We start from the raw sequence: 15576 nt of genomic DNA, 5'->3' as shown, positions 1-15576 counted from the left end.
AAACACTCTGCCACTTCAAGAAAAAAATTTAAAAGCTCATAGTTAAGAGAACTTGTTGCTCTTGCAAAAGCCCAAGAATAGGTTCCAAGCATCCACATGGTTGCTAACTCTGGTTCCAGAGGATCTGATACCCTCTTTGGTCTCCATGGGCACTGGGCATGCACTTAGCACACATTCACAAAAGTAGGCATAACACTCATAAAATACAATTTTTTAAAATAAAAAATATAAAAAAAAATAAAAATGCAAAAACTCGTAACTGCTCTAGGTAGTGAGAATAAGTAACTGTTGAATGCTAAGTTTATTCTGGAACTTCGATAACACCACCTCCAGGGCTTAAGGAATATCACCTAAAAGGGGGCAGAGAACATAGGAATCAGATGATGGGAGGAAATACTGTGTTCTAGATATGACCTCGGTTTTGCATCTAAAAACTCAAAACAGTAGTGGTTACCTGCATAAGACTGGACCATCAGCATTCCATTAAGGACAAGAATAGGCTCATTAATGTTCCAACCCCATCTTGGGTAGCTATACAGTTAATAGTTTCTGAATAAGTGGTAGTCATAATCTGCAGTAATTAAAGTCTCTGATAAATTGCCCTTGTAGCCTATCATTCACATTCTTCATGAAAGCAACCCTAATAAAATGCAGTGGAGCACACACAAAAGAAGACATGAAAGTAGAAGACTTGTTGAGAAGATAAAGGAGTTTCACCAAGGAGGGGGAGACAGAAGAGGGTAATGGGGGAGAATATATGATCAAAGTGTGTGTGTGTGTATAAAATTATCAAAGATTAAGTAAATTTAAAAAGAAAATAACATAGAGACACTAAAAAAAAAAAAAGCTCCACCCAGCAAAGGAAATCATCATAGAGAGTAATGAGACAGTTCATATAAAGAAAAACAAACAAACATACAAAAAACCTTTACTAGATATGCATAGGAGGGAGGATTAATTACAAGAACATACAAAGAAATCAAAAAAGTACACATCAATTACATGTTCATATGCATGAATTCCTTCTAACATGTGGATTCCTGAAATTGAACTCAGGCTGTCAGTACTAGTAGCAAGCATTCAGTTATGTTGCTAGTCTGTCTTCATTCTTTTGTCTCCACTAACATTGTATCTACACAGAGTAGCATAAGAGGCTGTGAATGGTTGGGTGCACAAGAGAGGCTGTGAATGGTGAAGCAGATAACGAACATTCTTTGAAACTGGATGGTATCCTCCCTTCAATGATGACTTCAAAAAAAAAAAAAAAAGAAAGAAAGAAAGAAAAAAGAGAGAGAGACCAAAAACTGAACTGTGTTCCTGTGTTCAATGCTTCTAAGTTTCATTACAGGCACAATGCTAGGCTAAAAAAATCAGTAAAAGCATTTTTTTTTGTATCATAAATTTTAAACCAGTATTATCTGTATAATAATCTGTATAATATTTGAAAATATTGAAGTCATAATATATAACATATCTGATATAAATTAAGCCAAGTGAAAATACCTATGGACTATAAGACTGCCCACAGAGGTAAAACATGATCCTTTACATCAAAACTGCTAACACTAATTCTCTACATTAATTTTAAAACAATTTCTCTGTATCATTTATATGATTTTAAAACTCAGTGTTTCTAACAAAATAATAATAAAATAATATTAAAATAATAATACCACCACCAGGCCTAATAATGACATCTACCATCTGAGTGGTTTCCATATGCTATAACATTTTACACATGGGATAACAGTTAATGATCGTTGTGGAGAGCCGTGCTGCGAGCAATCGCCATTATAAGATGGTCCTGGCCTCCGCTGTGCCTAACTAGTAAACAAGCCTTGTACGCAGGTGCAAGAGTGAACTCACACCTAGTCACGGCCCATCTCAGGGCGTAGTAATGGGGTGATTGGCGAGCAACGAATCAGGAGCTGACAAGCCACATCAGGTGCTGAAAGGCCATGGCTGAGGGCTATATAAGCAACGCCATTTTCCGGGGTCTGGGTCTTCCCTCTTGAAGAAGCAATAAAGCTTTTGCTGCAGAAGATTCCGGTTGTCCGAGTGTGTTCTTGCTGGCGAGAACCGTAGCTCGGAACAGATCATATCAATGCTTTATCATTCTATTAGTATCCCTTTGAAAAACAGAGCAAGAAAACGAAGCTTCATAGAGATTCAGTCTCACAAACAGTGAGTGGAAGGGTGGAAATATCTGATTTCAAAGTGTCTTCTCTTTTTAAAATAGTATATCATATCCCTAATCTTTTGGCAAACAGGTTCCTCTAAATATGTACCCTTATATCCACAGATACTTGCAGTTCTCACCCTTTATTAAAGTGATTTCTCTTTGCAACAGTGGGAGAGCATTACAGAAAACCACAACTGATTAAAATTCAGAATACAAGTGATAAAAGGCTCACAGTCCCAACTGACAGACCTATAACACAATTCCTGAGCCTACGGCTCACAGATCATTGTGGAAGAAGGGGCAGGAAGAGTATAAAAGCCAGAGAAACAGGACTTTGCTGTGAGATTGTGTCTCCTAGAAATGTCTGAGATGCTACACTCAGGAAGTCTGGGTAAAACATGGCTGACTAAAAGAACTCTAAACATGGATGACATACTACTATGAAAGGGTTGCAAAGTCTTATGGGGTCTCAATCCTAGAGAAAGAACTACATGCAACTAAGGAATGCTGAATGTTCCCCCAAATGGTTAGCCAATGAAATAATATACATACAAATAATACTTGAACTGAGCAGTTTGCGTTTGAATATTTACATGTTTGGGCATGTATGTGTGCACAAAAATAATTAAAGAGGTCATAAATTTGTGAGAAAGCATAAAGTGTAGGTAAGTGAGACATATTGGAGAGAAGAGAACAAAAAGGAAAATAATGTAATCATATATTAATTTCAAAAAATAAAATTGTTAAATTATTTTGGAAAAATTCTAGTTAGACAATTATTTCAGATTAATTTGATTCTTAATACTTATTGTTTCAAATGGAAATCAATCAAAACTTTTCTTTTTTCTTTTTTAATTAATTAATTAATTTTTTTATGTGAATACACGCTCACTGTCTTCAGACACACCAGAAGTGGGCATCGGATCCCATTATAGATGGTTGTGAACCACCATGAGGTTCCTGGGAATTGAACTCAGGACCTCTGGAAGAACAGTCAGTGCTCTTAACTGCTGAGCCATCTTTCCAGCCCCAAAACTTTTCTAAAAGTCAGCTAACATATAAATAAAATTTCTAATCCTCTAGAGGACATTTTGTCATTCAATGCATAGAAATACAAAATGTATTAACAGTATAAGCAGTTATTCCTAAAGCAACCACATAATTTGTCACTTAAATCTACGTATTGCTCAAAGTAAAGTACTAATTACAACACTTTAAATAGGAGTGCCCACTCCACTACTCGTTGCACTCTGTTTTCCTGTAAGAACCCACTGGAAAGTCCACGTGCCTCCTCTCCTTGGCTAGAGAGCTCACTATCAGTGACCGTGAAGAAGGTTAACATCTCATGTTGACTATTATGTTTAAAAGGTTATTCTTGGCTGAGCAGTGCTAAGGCATCTACTTAGCATATGCCAGGTTCTAGGTTCAGTCCCAATACTATAAGAAGAATTTAATTTTTAAAGAGCTATTTGCTAAGGTAGTTCATATTTACATATAACTTGAGAAACTTCAACTGTACCTCGTCCTGAAGTTCATCGCCGCTTTTAGCAGAAGCAAGCATGTCATATAAAGTACAGCAAAGATCTTCAACTCTTGGTGCTTCAGTCATTTCCTTTAACGTTGCGTTTAAGTACTTCTCAACTTCACACCACAATAGGGAGCCATTTGTTTTCTCCACAGGCTTGAGCTCAGGAGTGTAGGGTTCCTGGAACTGTTCATTCAGGAACTTCTTGTAGTCTAAGCTTATAGTTTTCTGGGATTCACCATTTATTGGTAATTCATCAAAGTGGTCCAGATCATACATGTCAAAGGAAAATGCTAAGTTTTTGCCAAAAACCACTCTATCGTTACATGGGTTTTCTGCCATCTGGACAAAAGCACTGAGATCATCTTGACTAAAATGAGAAATAATTCGATTAGTGGCATTACAAGCTGAAGTAGCAGATGATGATGGAAAGGGACCAAAAGTCTGTCTGATAGCCTTTGTCTCCATGTAACCAACAGAGTCCGTCATGTGAAATGTCATAAAGAGAAACGCAGCCCCACTCTCAATTGCTTCTCTCCCATTATCCGTTCCAACTATTCAAAGACAAAAACAAAAATACAGTATTAGTTCAATTGAATCATCATCCAAATTGTCACTTAAAAAATTCTTTTACATTTTTTTGTTTTATATTGATTCTTCAATTTGGTTTTGAGATAAATCAATTTTGGGCCGAAGAAATTCATTCCCAAAGAACTATGTTCAATCGACCAAGAACATTTTAGTTCACCCAACCATTAATCAGTATTAAGGACAGAAGCTTGTAATAAAAATTCTTGCCCCTTTTTAGAAATGAACTATCTATTAAAACTTACTTAACATTTTAAAATTAAGTTGATAAACTATGGTAGGATTTTCAGAATTACAGAAATGAAAGTCAGGAGACCTCACACACTCATAGCTTTCTTTATAATTTGTATAATAGACCTACATGACAAGAAAGTTGTATATAAACTTGTACAGCTCTCATTAAAAACATTTCATACCACCAAGATGTGTGCTTATGTGTGTGTTCAAATGAATCTAATTCACCGTATTATAAAATGTGAAAGAAAAATGCTATGTTGAAGAAACAGAAGGAAAACTTCAAAATAGTAAATGACCAGAACCTATGATTAAAGCATAAACTTTCCATATTCAATCATCTTACATAAAAAGAGAAAACTATTGAATTCCAAAAAATGTCACTGAATATTCTTACAGCATGGTATTTTTATAAAAAAAAAAAGAAAAAGAATTTAATTTTTTTAAGAGTTCTCAACATCAGTATGTCCTATCTAAACATTAATAACAAACTTGCCAATATAAGAACATTAGTTTCGTCCTAAAAATAGGTCTACAATCATCCCTCAAAATTACTGCACAGTTTACATAGCTAGACCTAAATTACTACAGGGGCAGGACCATCCCTCATCTTTTGTTATTTGTTTGATGTTTTCTTCCAGCCCCACTATCTACTTCACATTTTCTAGTCTTACCAAAACTAGATGGCTTAATATTCAAGAGTAGGCTCTACCACCACTGAGCCCACATAGCCAACTACTTAAAGCTGATGTTTAAGAGGATCACCTGATGCCAGGAGTTCAAAACCAGCCTGCATAGCATAGCATGACTTTACTAAAATAACATTTCCAAAGGTAAGATTTAAAAAGAAAGAAAACAAAACAAAGCAAAAACCCTATTTTGTCTATTTCCACATTCTCACTTATCATTCCCTGGAATCCTAACTGCTCCAATCCCATTCATTTTTCAATTCCAGATCTTAGCTACATCTTCCAAGAGTAGCACATTGTGCTCAATTCTGTATTTTCTGACTTCTTGGCCCATGGAAGATAGTTCAAAACGGAAGCTGAGTTAAACTAACTCTATTCCACATAGACAACACACTAGTTATTCCTAAACTAGATCACCAGACCTCAACTTATGAATTTAGAATGCAAATAGCATGTGAGTGTGTGTGAATAAGCAATCACCATGCCAATCCCAATACTTTTCAAGAATGGTGTCTATAGTATAATTTTCAGAACATTGAGAAAACATGACTAAATTTTTTAGTAAATTACACAGTGCTTATAAACTAACAAGTTCTCTACATATGTTTTTCTTCAACTAAAGGCACTGCTTAAACATTTGGACTTTGGATAGTTCTACAAATAATTTAACAAGTTTAGTACTAAACTCTGAACAACAACAACAAAAACCCTGGAATTTATGAGACTGGAAAGATGGCTCAGCAATTAGGAGTAATGGCTGCTCTTGCAGAAAACCTGGTTTTGATTCCCAGCACCCACATGGGAGCTCACAATATCTGTAACTCTACTTCCAAGAGATTCATCACACCTTCTTCCAGTCACCATAGTTACTACATCCGCATGGTGTACAGACATACAGATACACACAGCACTCATACACATAAAACAAATGTTTAAAAATTTTAATGGAATTCACAGCTACATCCAACATACAAGAGCATACATTTCTTTGTAAAATAGACTACTACAATAAAACTTCCTCATTAAGTAATCTTATTTTGTCCTAAAACATTATCTCCTTCATGCACACGCTAAAATGAAAACTCCACCATGAAAATGTATAAGACACAACAACAACAAAAATAAGTAATTAAACATGATTCACAGCAACTCTTTTATTTCCCATTTCCCCACTGTACTAGATTCCATGTAAACTCCTAAAAAGTACATGTGTTTCTAATTCTTATTTATTAAATAAATATTACTGAAAAAATAAATCACTCTAGAAAATTTGGACAAAACTTGTTATATTACTAAAAGTGGAAGTAATGTAACTTTCCAATAGTAGGTAAGCCAGTGGGAAAGTTATAGCAGAATCTTGGTATATATAACATGGAGAATTAGTGCATTGTCTTAGTCATTGTCCTATTGCTGTCAAGAGATAGTATGGCACCTCTTATAAAAGAAAGCATTTAAATAGGGGCTTGCTTTCAGTTTCAGATGTTTAGTTCATCATAGTAAGCATGCAGGTAGGTGTTAGTGCAGTAGTTGAGAGTTAAATCCTGATCAGCAGACAGAGAGAGACTCTGGCCCACCCTCAGGAACATACTTCCTCCAACAAGAACATACCTCCTAATCTTTTCAATAGTGCCACTCCATGGGGTCCAACTATTCAAATCTATAAGTCTATAGAGGCTATTCTTATCAAACCACCATACTTATCATAAAAGTACGATTAATACGTATGTTAAGCAGGAGAAAAATCCATCAGTCAGCTTTCAACAGAGAAAATAATTATATACTCAGAAAAATCTACACAGATCAAAAGCAATTTATTTCAAAATGTCTAGTACAACTGACATATGTCTACAAACTTTCAAAACTAGCAATTACTTTAAAACTTTATAAACTTTAGCTGGGTCATGGTGTTTCATAAAGGTGAATACCACTGGCTAGTGACTATTTTCCTATGTAACCGACTCAGTCAGATGTCCAGGACTATGTTCTGAAACACATGCTTTAATATCACACAGTATGAGGAATCACAGAGAGCTACTATAGAAGTTCCAAATTTTGAGAACTTTAACAAGTAGCAGGGGGGTTAGGTGAGAAGAAAGACTACTGCATCCTGGAACAATGAACTTTTCCAAGCCAATGAGGAGTTAAGTCATTCTGCCTGGCTTTCTTAAGAGTACATAAGAATGTATCCCACACCCACATGCATCCCAATGTTCTGGATGCACTGAGGTCCAGGGAAAGCTGTTAGGCACCTGAGAGAGAAAAAAGCACAGCTAGTCTAGAAATAGAACCATTTAGATTCTAGCTTAGCTGCTGTTCTACTGGTGTGAAGGAATGCCATGACCAAGGCAACACAGAAGAAAACATGTAGCTGGAAGCTTGCTTACAATTTTAGAGGGTTAGTCCATGATCATCACAGGAGGAAAGCAACTAGGCGTCGTGCTAGAGCAGTAGCTCCAGCGTGCTAGTAGCTAAGAGCTTTACATCCTAATCCAAAGGCAGCAAGCACAAAAAGAGACAGGAATGTGTAGGCTTTTTGAAACCTAAGTCTACTCCTTCCAAGGTCACACATCCTCTAAAATTGTCACAACTCCTAGTCTTTCCCAAATAGCTTCACTCTCTGGTGACAAAATATTCAAATATATGAGCCTTTGGAGGCAATTCTCATTTAAATTACCAGATATTCAATTTTCCATCCACTATATAATGAAATCTGTAAACTAGGAAACCATCTCCCTGCACCCTGTATATGACAAATGCAGTAAGTTTAAAGAAGTATTTAGAAGATTACAGGAATGCTATATTAATAAACATTGGCCCTCACCTACCTAACAATTATAACAAGAAAAATGAGATGTGAAATACAGTAAACTGCAGCACATCCCAACATGCTTAAGAAAATGAAAATGTAACAGTCTTTCTCTGAATCACTATTAATTACCTGGCAGAGAATAGGAGAACTGAGCTTGGCTAGCTTGTGCTTTCATAATATTACATACAACTTTACTATATAAAATAAAACAACTGTTCAATTATTACTATAAAAAGTAGAAAAATTTAAAGTCAAAACAGAATGATGCTATAAATCATCCTCAGCAAAACATACATCTGTATTTTCCTTTGAATGAAGAATGTTTAAATCAAGTAATTTTATAAATTCACTTTTTAATACCCTTTCCTAGTTAATTAAGGAATTCTTCAATAGTAGAAATTTTTAATTTAAAATTTAAAGTATAAAGACTTGTGCCCTTAAATAATAAGCATTAAAGTTAAAAGTAGTCAACATATAAATCCACTCTCTAGTAAGTTACAGCCTCATTGGTTAGTGAAATAAATAATTTATACTTATATTAACAATGAAATATTCAAATGCAGTCAATTTCTTTTGCCTTGTTATGTTTAAACTTCAAATCATAGTTTTACCTCTAATACTTGTCTTAACATGTGAAAAAATTATAATCCTTCATTTTTTTACTTAAAATAGCTCCATTTATATTTTAAAAATCAGCAAGCCAGGCAATTTGGTATAAATATGTTTTCAAAAACAGTGATTAGGTACCTGATTTTTTAAATTTAGTAACTATGTTTTCTTTTTTAAATGTGCAAACCATCAACTTTCCTAGTAATTTCAAGTAATTTTAAGTAATCTAAATTTCCCTTATATATCAGAAAGTGTTACAAAGGCACCTTACATCTCATAGTTATTTAGCTGTTATCATGAAACACACATAACATTTTACTTTGAAATACTCAAAACACAAATTACCCTGCCCTGTCCAAAGTCTGCTTCTCTATGACTTCTTTCGTGCCTTGCCTAGGGGAACTTCTCTGCATTTAAACCTACACAGTAGCTGATCATCTGAATTAAACTCAAACTCCATGAAAATAATTCATGAAAGCATGAAACAGAAAACCAGGTAAGCATAATACCACAAATATAGCGACTATAAGCAAAGTTCGGAGTGCTGATGCATCCCTGTAATGCCCCACACTAAGCAAGCTGAAGCACTTTGAGTTTAATGCTCAGAATAGGTTATACTGTGAGTTGGTGAAATTCTATCTTGAGGGGGAGATAGTAATTTTTACTTTTATTTAATTTACTAGGAATATATAGAGATTATATGTACAACTCAAAATGTTGTCACAAAGTGAACAGGTTTATTTAATCTGGCTAGCCAGCTCCAGAAATAGAACATTACTGCAGTTCCCTAGATACCTACTTCATTCACAGTTCCAGTGACTTCCTTTTTCAGTAACAAGTTACTACCCTAAAAGTTGCTCACAGGGAAAAAGTAACCCTGAACTAGAACACACTTGGGAGGAAGGAAGGGGACCAGAGCAATATTGACTTCAAAGACCAATTCTCATTTCACATTAGAATCATTCTTTGTTTTCTATATGTGTGACTGTTTTTTTTTTTTTTAATATTGCAACACTCCTTTACAATGTTACATACAGCTGAATCTGCTGTTAAAAGGTAATCTAAATACCACAGCACATCTATGCTATAATTTAATAGCGAATTGCTTGCACTTCCGGGCTATCACAAATGATGCTGTCATGAATACACATAACATTTCAGTATACACATACACCACTTTTAATTGCATTATTTCATACTTAAATTTTCATTGGTTTAACTACTATAAATACTGCTCAACCGATTCAAATAATTGTACCAGTTCCAACTGTAGCAGTAACACGTGAAATTCCTCGTCCTGACCAAGAACTGTGAGTTCAATCCTCTCAATTTCAGCTATACTGAGGAGCCATAAAATAATATTTCTCAATGAGGATGAACATTTGTTTTCACCTTCACTGGACATCTGATTAATATAGAAAATGCTTGTGTAAGGTCCTTGTTCTACACAATCTATCTTTTTTACTGATCTCCTTGTCAAAGGGTCTCAAGTCATTTTTGTACAAGATCTATCCGTCTTACTGATATGTAAGAGTTCTTACTGAGTATGGATAAAAATGATTTTGACAATGTATCTTGAAGTTCTATTCCCAACACTCATTCCACACATTTCATTTTTAATAAAGAGTGCAAAGTTGCAATCATCACCTTATGATTCTGCATTTTAACTTGTTTACAACCCTGTCTACGCCATCACAAATCAAGTGTCTGAGTATCAGGTTAGTCTCTAGACTACATTCTAGCCTTTTGTTGTACATGTCTGTTCTTTGAGCAATATCTAAAATGTGCATTATGTCAAATTTTAATATCTAGTAAAGTTTTTCCTGTTTATTTCTTAAGATTGATGGATCTGCTTTTTGTCTTTGAATTTTTATGGTAGCTTTCAGAATATTTTATCCATTTCCAAAAACACATGGATACAAACAGTAAATCAATTTGGGTAAGAATAGTATCATTATAAACAATTAAGTTCTAATCCTTAAGACAACACTTCAACAATTCAGCCTTCTTTAATCTCACATTAGTATTTCAGAGCTTTCCATGAGGAAATCATGAAGCTCAACTTTTGTAAATTTTGATGTTTCATAAATGTAACCTAAATTAAACCATATTAATCTTTATACAGAACTTTATTAAAAATTACTTAAAGATAAAGAGAACTTGTTTCTAGCAAGTACAATTTTTAACTTGATCTGGCTAAACTAATTTCTCCAGATATAGTTATGACCCTTAATATTTACACCTTTTTTTTTCTTCTTTCCTAAATTATATTAGTAAGGATTTTCAGAGAAACAGAAGAGGTGCTAGATCATCCTGGGAAATGCCATATTGCAAAGAATCTTTCCTACCTTAAGTGGCATATAGTAATTATATCTATGTATAGGATAATATTCTAATGTACATACATGTGAATAATTAAATTATAATATTTAACATTCTGTTGCAGATTATGAATATTTTCTCCTAATTCTTTATTAAATACAGTGGTGCAACATTAATCATACTATTGTGCTTAGAACATTAAGACTTACTTCTACCTAGCAGTACTGTGTACCAAGTAGCCAGCCTTCTGTGTCCACTTTTCCCTACCATTCCTAGCTTCCAGAAATCACCATTCTCAGAAGCTAATGACACTGTATCACACAGTATATTTTTGCTCCATCTTTTCTTATTGATGCCCTTTATCAGTTTCTTTGTCTTCCTAGTTTACTAAGAATGTGTATCAAAAATAGCTGTTAAATATTCATAAAATGCTATATATTGAATACTTATTAATATATAAAGCTGTTACTTTATCAGAAATCTTACTATTTCTCCAGTTAATCCAAAATTGTTTTATATACTCACATGAACTTACACTTTCTTCCAATCACATATCTACATCTTCGATATTTTCTCAGTCATTTAATATTATATTCAATGAAATCTTCCTTTTTACTATTAATGCATACCAGAATTTGGAAATTCCCATTTATGCACATATCAAATATAAGACTATTTTAATGGGTATATCAAATATAAGACCTAAGACCATTACCTAATCATGGCTGGCCCATAATCAAGGCTTTTCAAATAACCCAGAAATGTCTTGGTAATCTGTTTTTTGATTTAAGAGTTAAGCAGGCATTATAGATTACATGATTACATGCTCTTACCCTCCTGTCTTCTGCAACAATACTCTCACATGATCTTAAGTGAAACTATATGACAATTCCTAGGGATAACTATTAAGGCATATAGATTTCTTTCTTTTTTAATTACAAGATTAATTTTTTCACTAGCCAAATATCCAAATTCTATATTTCTCCCTTGTCCACTAATTTGTTTTTGTCATCTTAGTTCTCTGAATCTGTCAGAACTCTGTTCCTTTTCCTCTTTTCTACCCAGGCTCCAATTTGGAAATGGACAGTGACTGCTAGAGAAATAAACCATAATCATAATGGATCCATCCAAAGACACTTCAGAAGTCAATCCAAAAGCCAATAGCATTCTTTTCTGAGTTTGTTTGTGCTTCCAGATCCTTGGTCTTGTACTTTTTTTATTTATAATTTTCTCAATAGATGTTTGTCCAAAAGTACTTTACTGGCCATTTTATGATTCGTATAAAACTCTTTCACCTGTTTTAAAATCCACAATTTCAAAACAGCGAATTTTTTATAAATTCTCCCAGTAGCCAACCGGATATATCGTTATCATAAGAACAAGGCTTTATAGTCTAAGTATGTATTTTTCTGGTCCCTTTTAAATTTTTCTAGTTCCTTTTCTAAGTCATCTCCTTATAAACTGTTCCCACCCCAGGACTTGATTCCTTGATTTTAATACTAAAATCTTATTTACTTAATAATATACAATCATAATGGATCCATCCAAAGACACTTCAGAAGTCACTGCTGCCTAACCTGCCTTCTGATCAGTATTTTTGTTTTAAAAGGAAGCATAAGTACATATGTAAGTGTATACATGTTTACATGTGTGTCAGCATGCTGCATGGTGGTACACATGTGGGAATCTGGGCATGTTCCTCAACTAATCTCTATAGCTGATTAACACTTTTCTTAATTTTACTAAAAGTAAGATGCACACAAATATCAAAACCCAAAGAATGCCATGGTTATAAATTTAGAAAGGCAAGCTCACTAAGTCATGACTGATACTGTCCTCTTAAAGTCATATGCTTTATTCTGCCCTGGGGAAGATCGCACTTAGAGACAACTGGTGAAGTACAGATTCTTTGGGCACATCTGCATGCCATTCTTGACTCCTACAGTCTAGTTTCTATCTCTACTATACAAATCCTATTTGCCGCCTGAACTTTTTGTTTATTTGACTTGTGAACAGTGATAACTGGGCAAATAGTCCAAACATATTTTATTTTTTCAATGTAATAAAAAATTTCCTTGTGGTACTTAGTAAACCCAAATTTTCATTTGTGCTTTCAGTAAGTATTCTGAAGTATTATTATAAAGGAACTAAAAAAAATAGAATCAATATTTTATGAATGAAGATAATAAAGGCAGGAGACTAAATCAAGTCATTTTCTATGTTTACTATTTTTTTTTCAATATTCTTAAAATCCAGTGTGGCTTTGTTAAATGCTATCATAAATGTCCTCACACTGTCCTCTCTCCTCGCAGCCTCACACAAACCCAGTTTGGCTGCGCTGAGTTATGTCCACCATTCACTTGTACACTAGCTGGCCTCCTGCTGAGAAACTCAACTCTCAATGTTCCTTGGCATTATTAATTGTATATAGTTGGTTATTTACTTCTACCCCTGCCACACTATCCTAAATTCATTAACAGATAAGAGCATCTTATATACTTGTAAATATTTACCAGGAAACTGTAGCCTTTTATCATATACTATTAATACATAGCTTACAAGGAAGGAACCTCTTATAGAACCATTTTGTTTTTTCTTTTAAAGACTATACCGATTTGTTTTGCAGCTTGTAGTATGTCTTTTAAGTCTTCATTTATATTTTGCATTTTATTCTTCTCTAGCTTTTCATTCAAAAATTTCACTATCTTCTTCCATGTAAGGCCAAAATCTAAAACTTGTTCGTGAAGTTTAGATCGCTTCAACTGAAAAAGAAAGCATAATATAGAAAAATTCTTGTTATTTAAAGTTTTTCTCCAATCCATCACATATAATTTGTATTACAAAATCAATTTTGCACTACCCAGAATTTAAAGTTGTCTACTCAGTCACTAATTATTCTCAAAAGGAACTTAATTTAAATGTGACTTTATAGGAAGAAAAAAAGTTTTAAAATAAACAATGTTTTAATTATAAAATATTGATATAACAAAATATTCAACATTCCAAATCTAACATATAAACAACCCTTACATTCTCTTCCTTTTTCTAACTGCTTTTTTTTAACACAATTTATAATGTTCATAAAAATACATTTTGACAAAAGACATTTAAAGATTACTAATGCCCCTGATTAATCAGTTAGACGCATTTAAATAATACTATTTTCAGAATATGACCCTGGAACTAAAGGTCAGACACAGACTCTTTTCTATATACACTCTTTTCTTGAAACAATAAATATTTTCCTTCTCAAGAATTGACTACTGGACGGAAGAGATAGCTCAGCAGTTAAGAGCACTGACTGCTTTTCCAGAAGATCCTGAGTTCAATTCCCATCAATCACATGGTGGCTCAAAACCATCTGTAACAGGATCTGATGCCCTCTTCTGGTGTGTCTGAAGAAAGTGAATGAATTCACATGCATAAAATGAATAAAATGAAAATTTCATGTCAGATCCCTGGCTTTGATCCATAGATAAAAGTCATGAAACAATCTAACAAAATGAAGTGGTGAGTCAGACATGGAACTGAAATGTTACTCTTGCTTATACTGACAATGCTCAGTATTCATTACTTTCCTGCTTCAGTTTTCTAATTTAAAATGAGGTCAGGCAATCGGGGTTGAGAAAAGAAAAGAAAAAGGTCCATCTGAGATAGACTGGCCAAACTTACACAGACACAATCATTCATTTACTTTCATCCCTACTTTGGTATATGGTGGACATTTCCTGTGATTAAAAAGTCGCATTATAATAAAGCTTATTATGCATGCCATTTTCCTTCTTCATGAGGCAAAGTGTATTTAAAAGTCTACAATAAAAACTGAAATGACATTGGGGCAAAGGACATTTAATTTTTATCCTTTTAAATTGTAAAATATTCCATAGTATCATTGGTTCAGAATTTGCAAGGCCCCAGGAAGATAAAAACAGAAAACAGAATATAAGATATTAATATTAATTATGCTATAAACTATAATCTTACATTTATTATTGAGACATATAGGTCTGATACAATTCTCCATCGTTAGAAGGAAATCTACCAAAAGACTGGTTGATAATCTTTGCTTTCTGAGTCAATCTCTAGGTGAGATTACACTGTATAAAGACTGTTTCTATGTAGTTTTAGTCCACCAGTAAATCATGTTTTCACTCTACCATACAGTCAACAACTAAAAGGAACTGCTTTAAATTTTTCTTAAAAAAAAAAAAAAAAAAAAAAAAGAGGTCAGTTTCTTCATACACTGCCTATCTTCCCACATATAACATATACATTATGAACCTATAAACCTTGACCATGCTGCCAAACAGTTAACTTTTCCTACTAGAAGCCAATATATCATTTATACTCAATGTAATGATACACTGTGTGTGTATATGTGCATGCATATGACTACAACTTTTGCTCATTTACCTTTTGAAACAGTATGTATATTGTAATCATATTCAGAAAGAAATACAGGTACTTACAGATTAAAATAACTAAACTCCTTTCATTTGAAAAATAACCAAAATCTATATATTATGAGCTAAACCACGTCTCCTCAATTATCACATTGAAATCCTAACCTCTGCTACCTCAGAAAGTCATTAAGGATCCCATCTGATTGGGCTCATAA

At 33.7% G+C, this 15576-nt stretch overlaps 1 protein-coding gene across 1 annotated transcript in view; it reads right to left on the bottom strand.

The window, feature by feature from the left end:
* Positions 1–15576, bottom strand: part of Ascc3 (activating signal cointegrator 1 complex subunit 3) — a 268769-nt gene that overhangs the window by 236092 nt on the left and 17101 nt on the right. Inside the window, exons 3-4 of the mRNA XM_021173819.1 lie at positions 13570–13720; positions 3702–4261 (exon numbers count right to left, since the gene is read on the bottom strand). Of these exons, the coding sequence (XP_021029478.1) occupies positions 3702–4261; positions 13570–13720 (711 nt within the window). The remainder of the gene's footprint in view (positions 1–3701; positions 4262–13569; positions 13721–15576) is intronic.

Source organism: Mus caroli, chromosome 10 (genome assembly GCF_900094665.2).
Source record: "Mus caroli chromosome 10, CAROLI_EIJ_v1.1, whole genome shotgun sequence".
In the NCBI taxonomy this organism is placed as follows: Eukaryota; Metazoa; Chordata; class Mammalia; order Rodentia; family Muridae; genus Mus; species Mus caroli.
The sequence above is the reverse complement of the archived record's forward strand: the minus strand, read 5'-3'. Positions and strand labels throughout refer to the sequence as shown.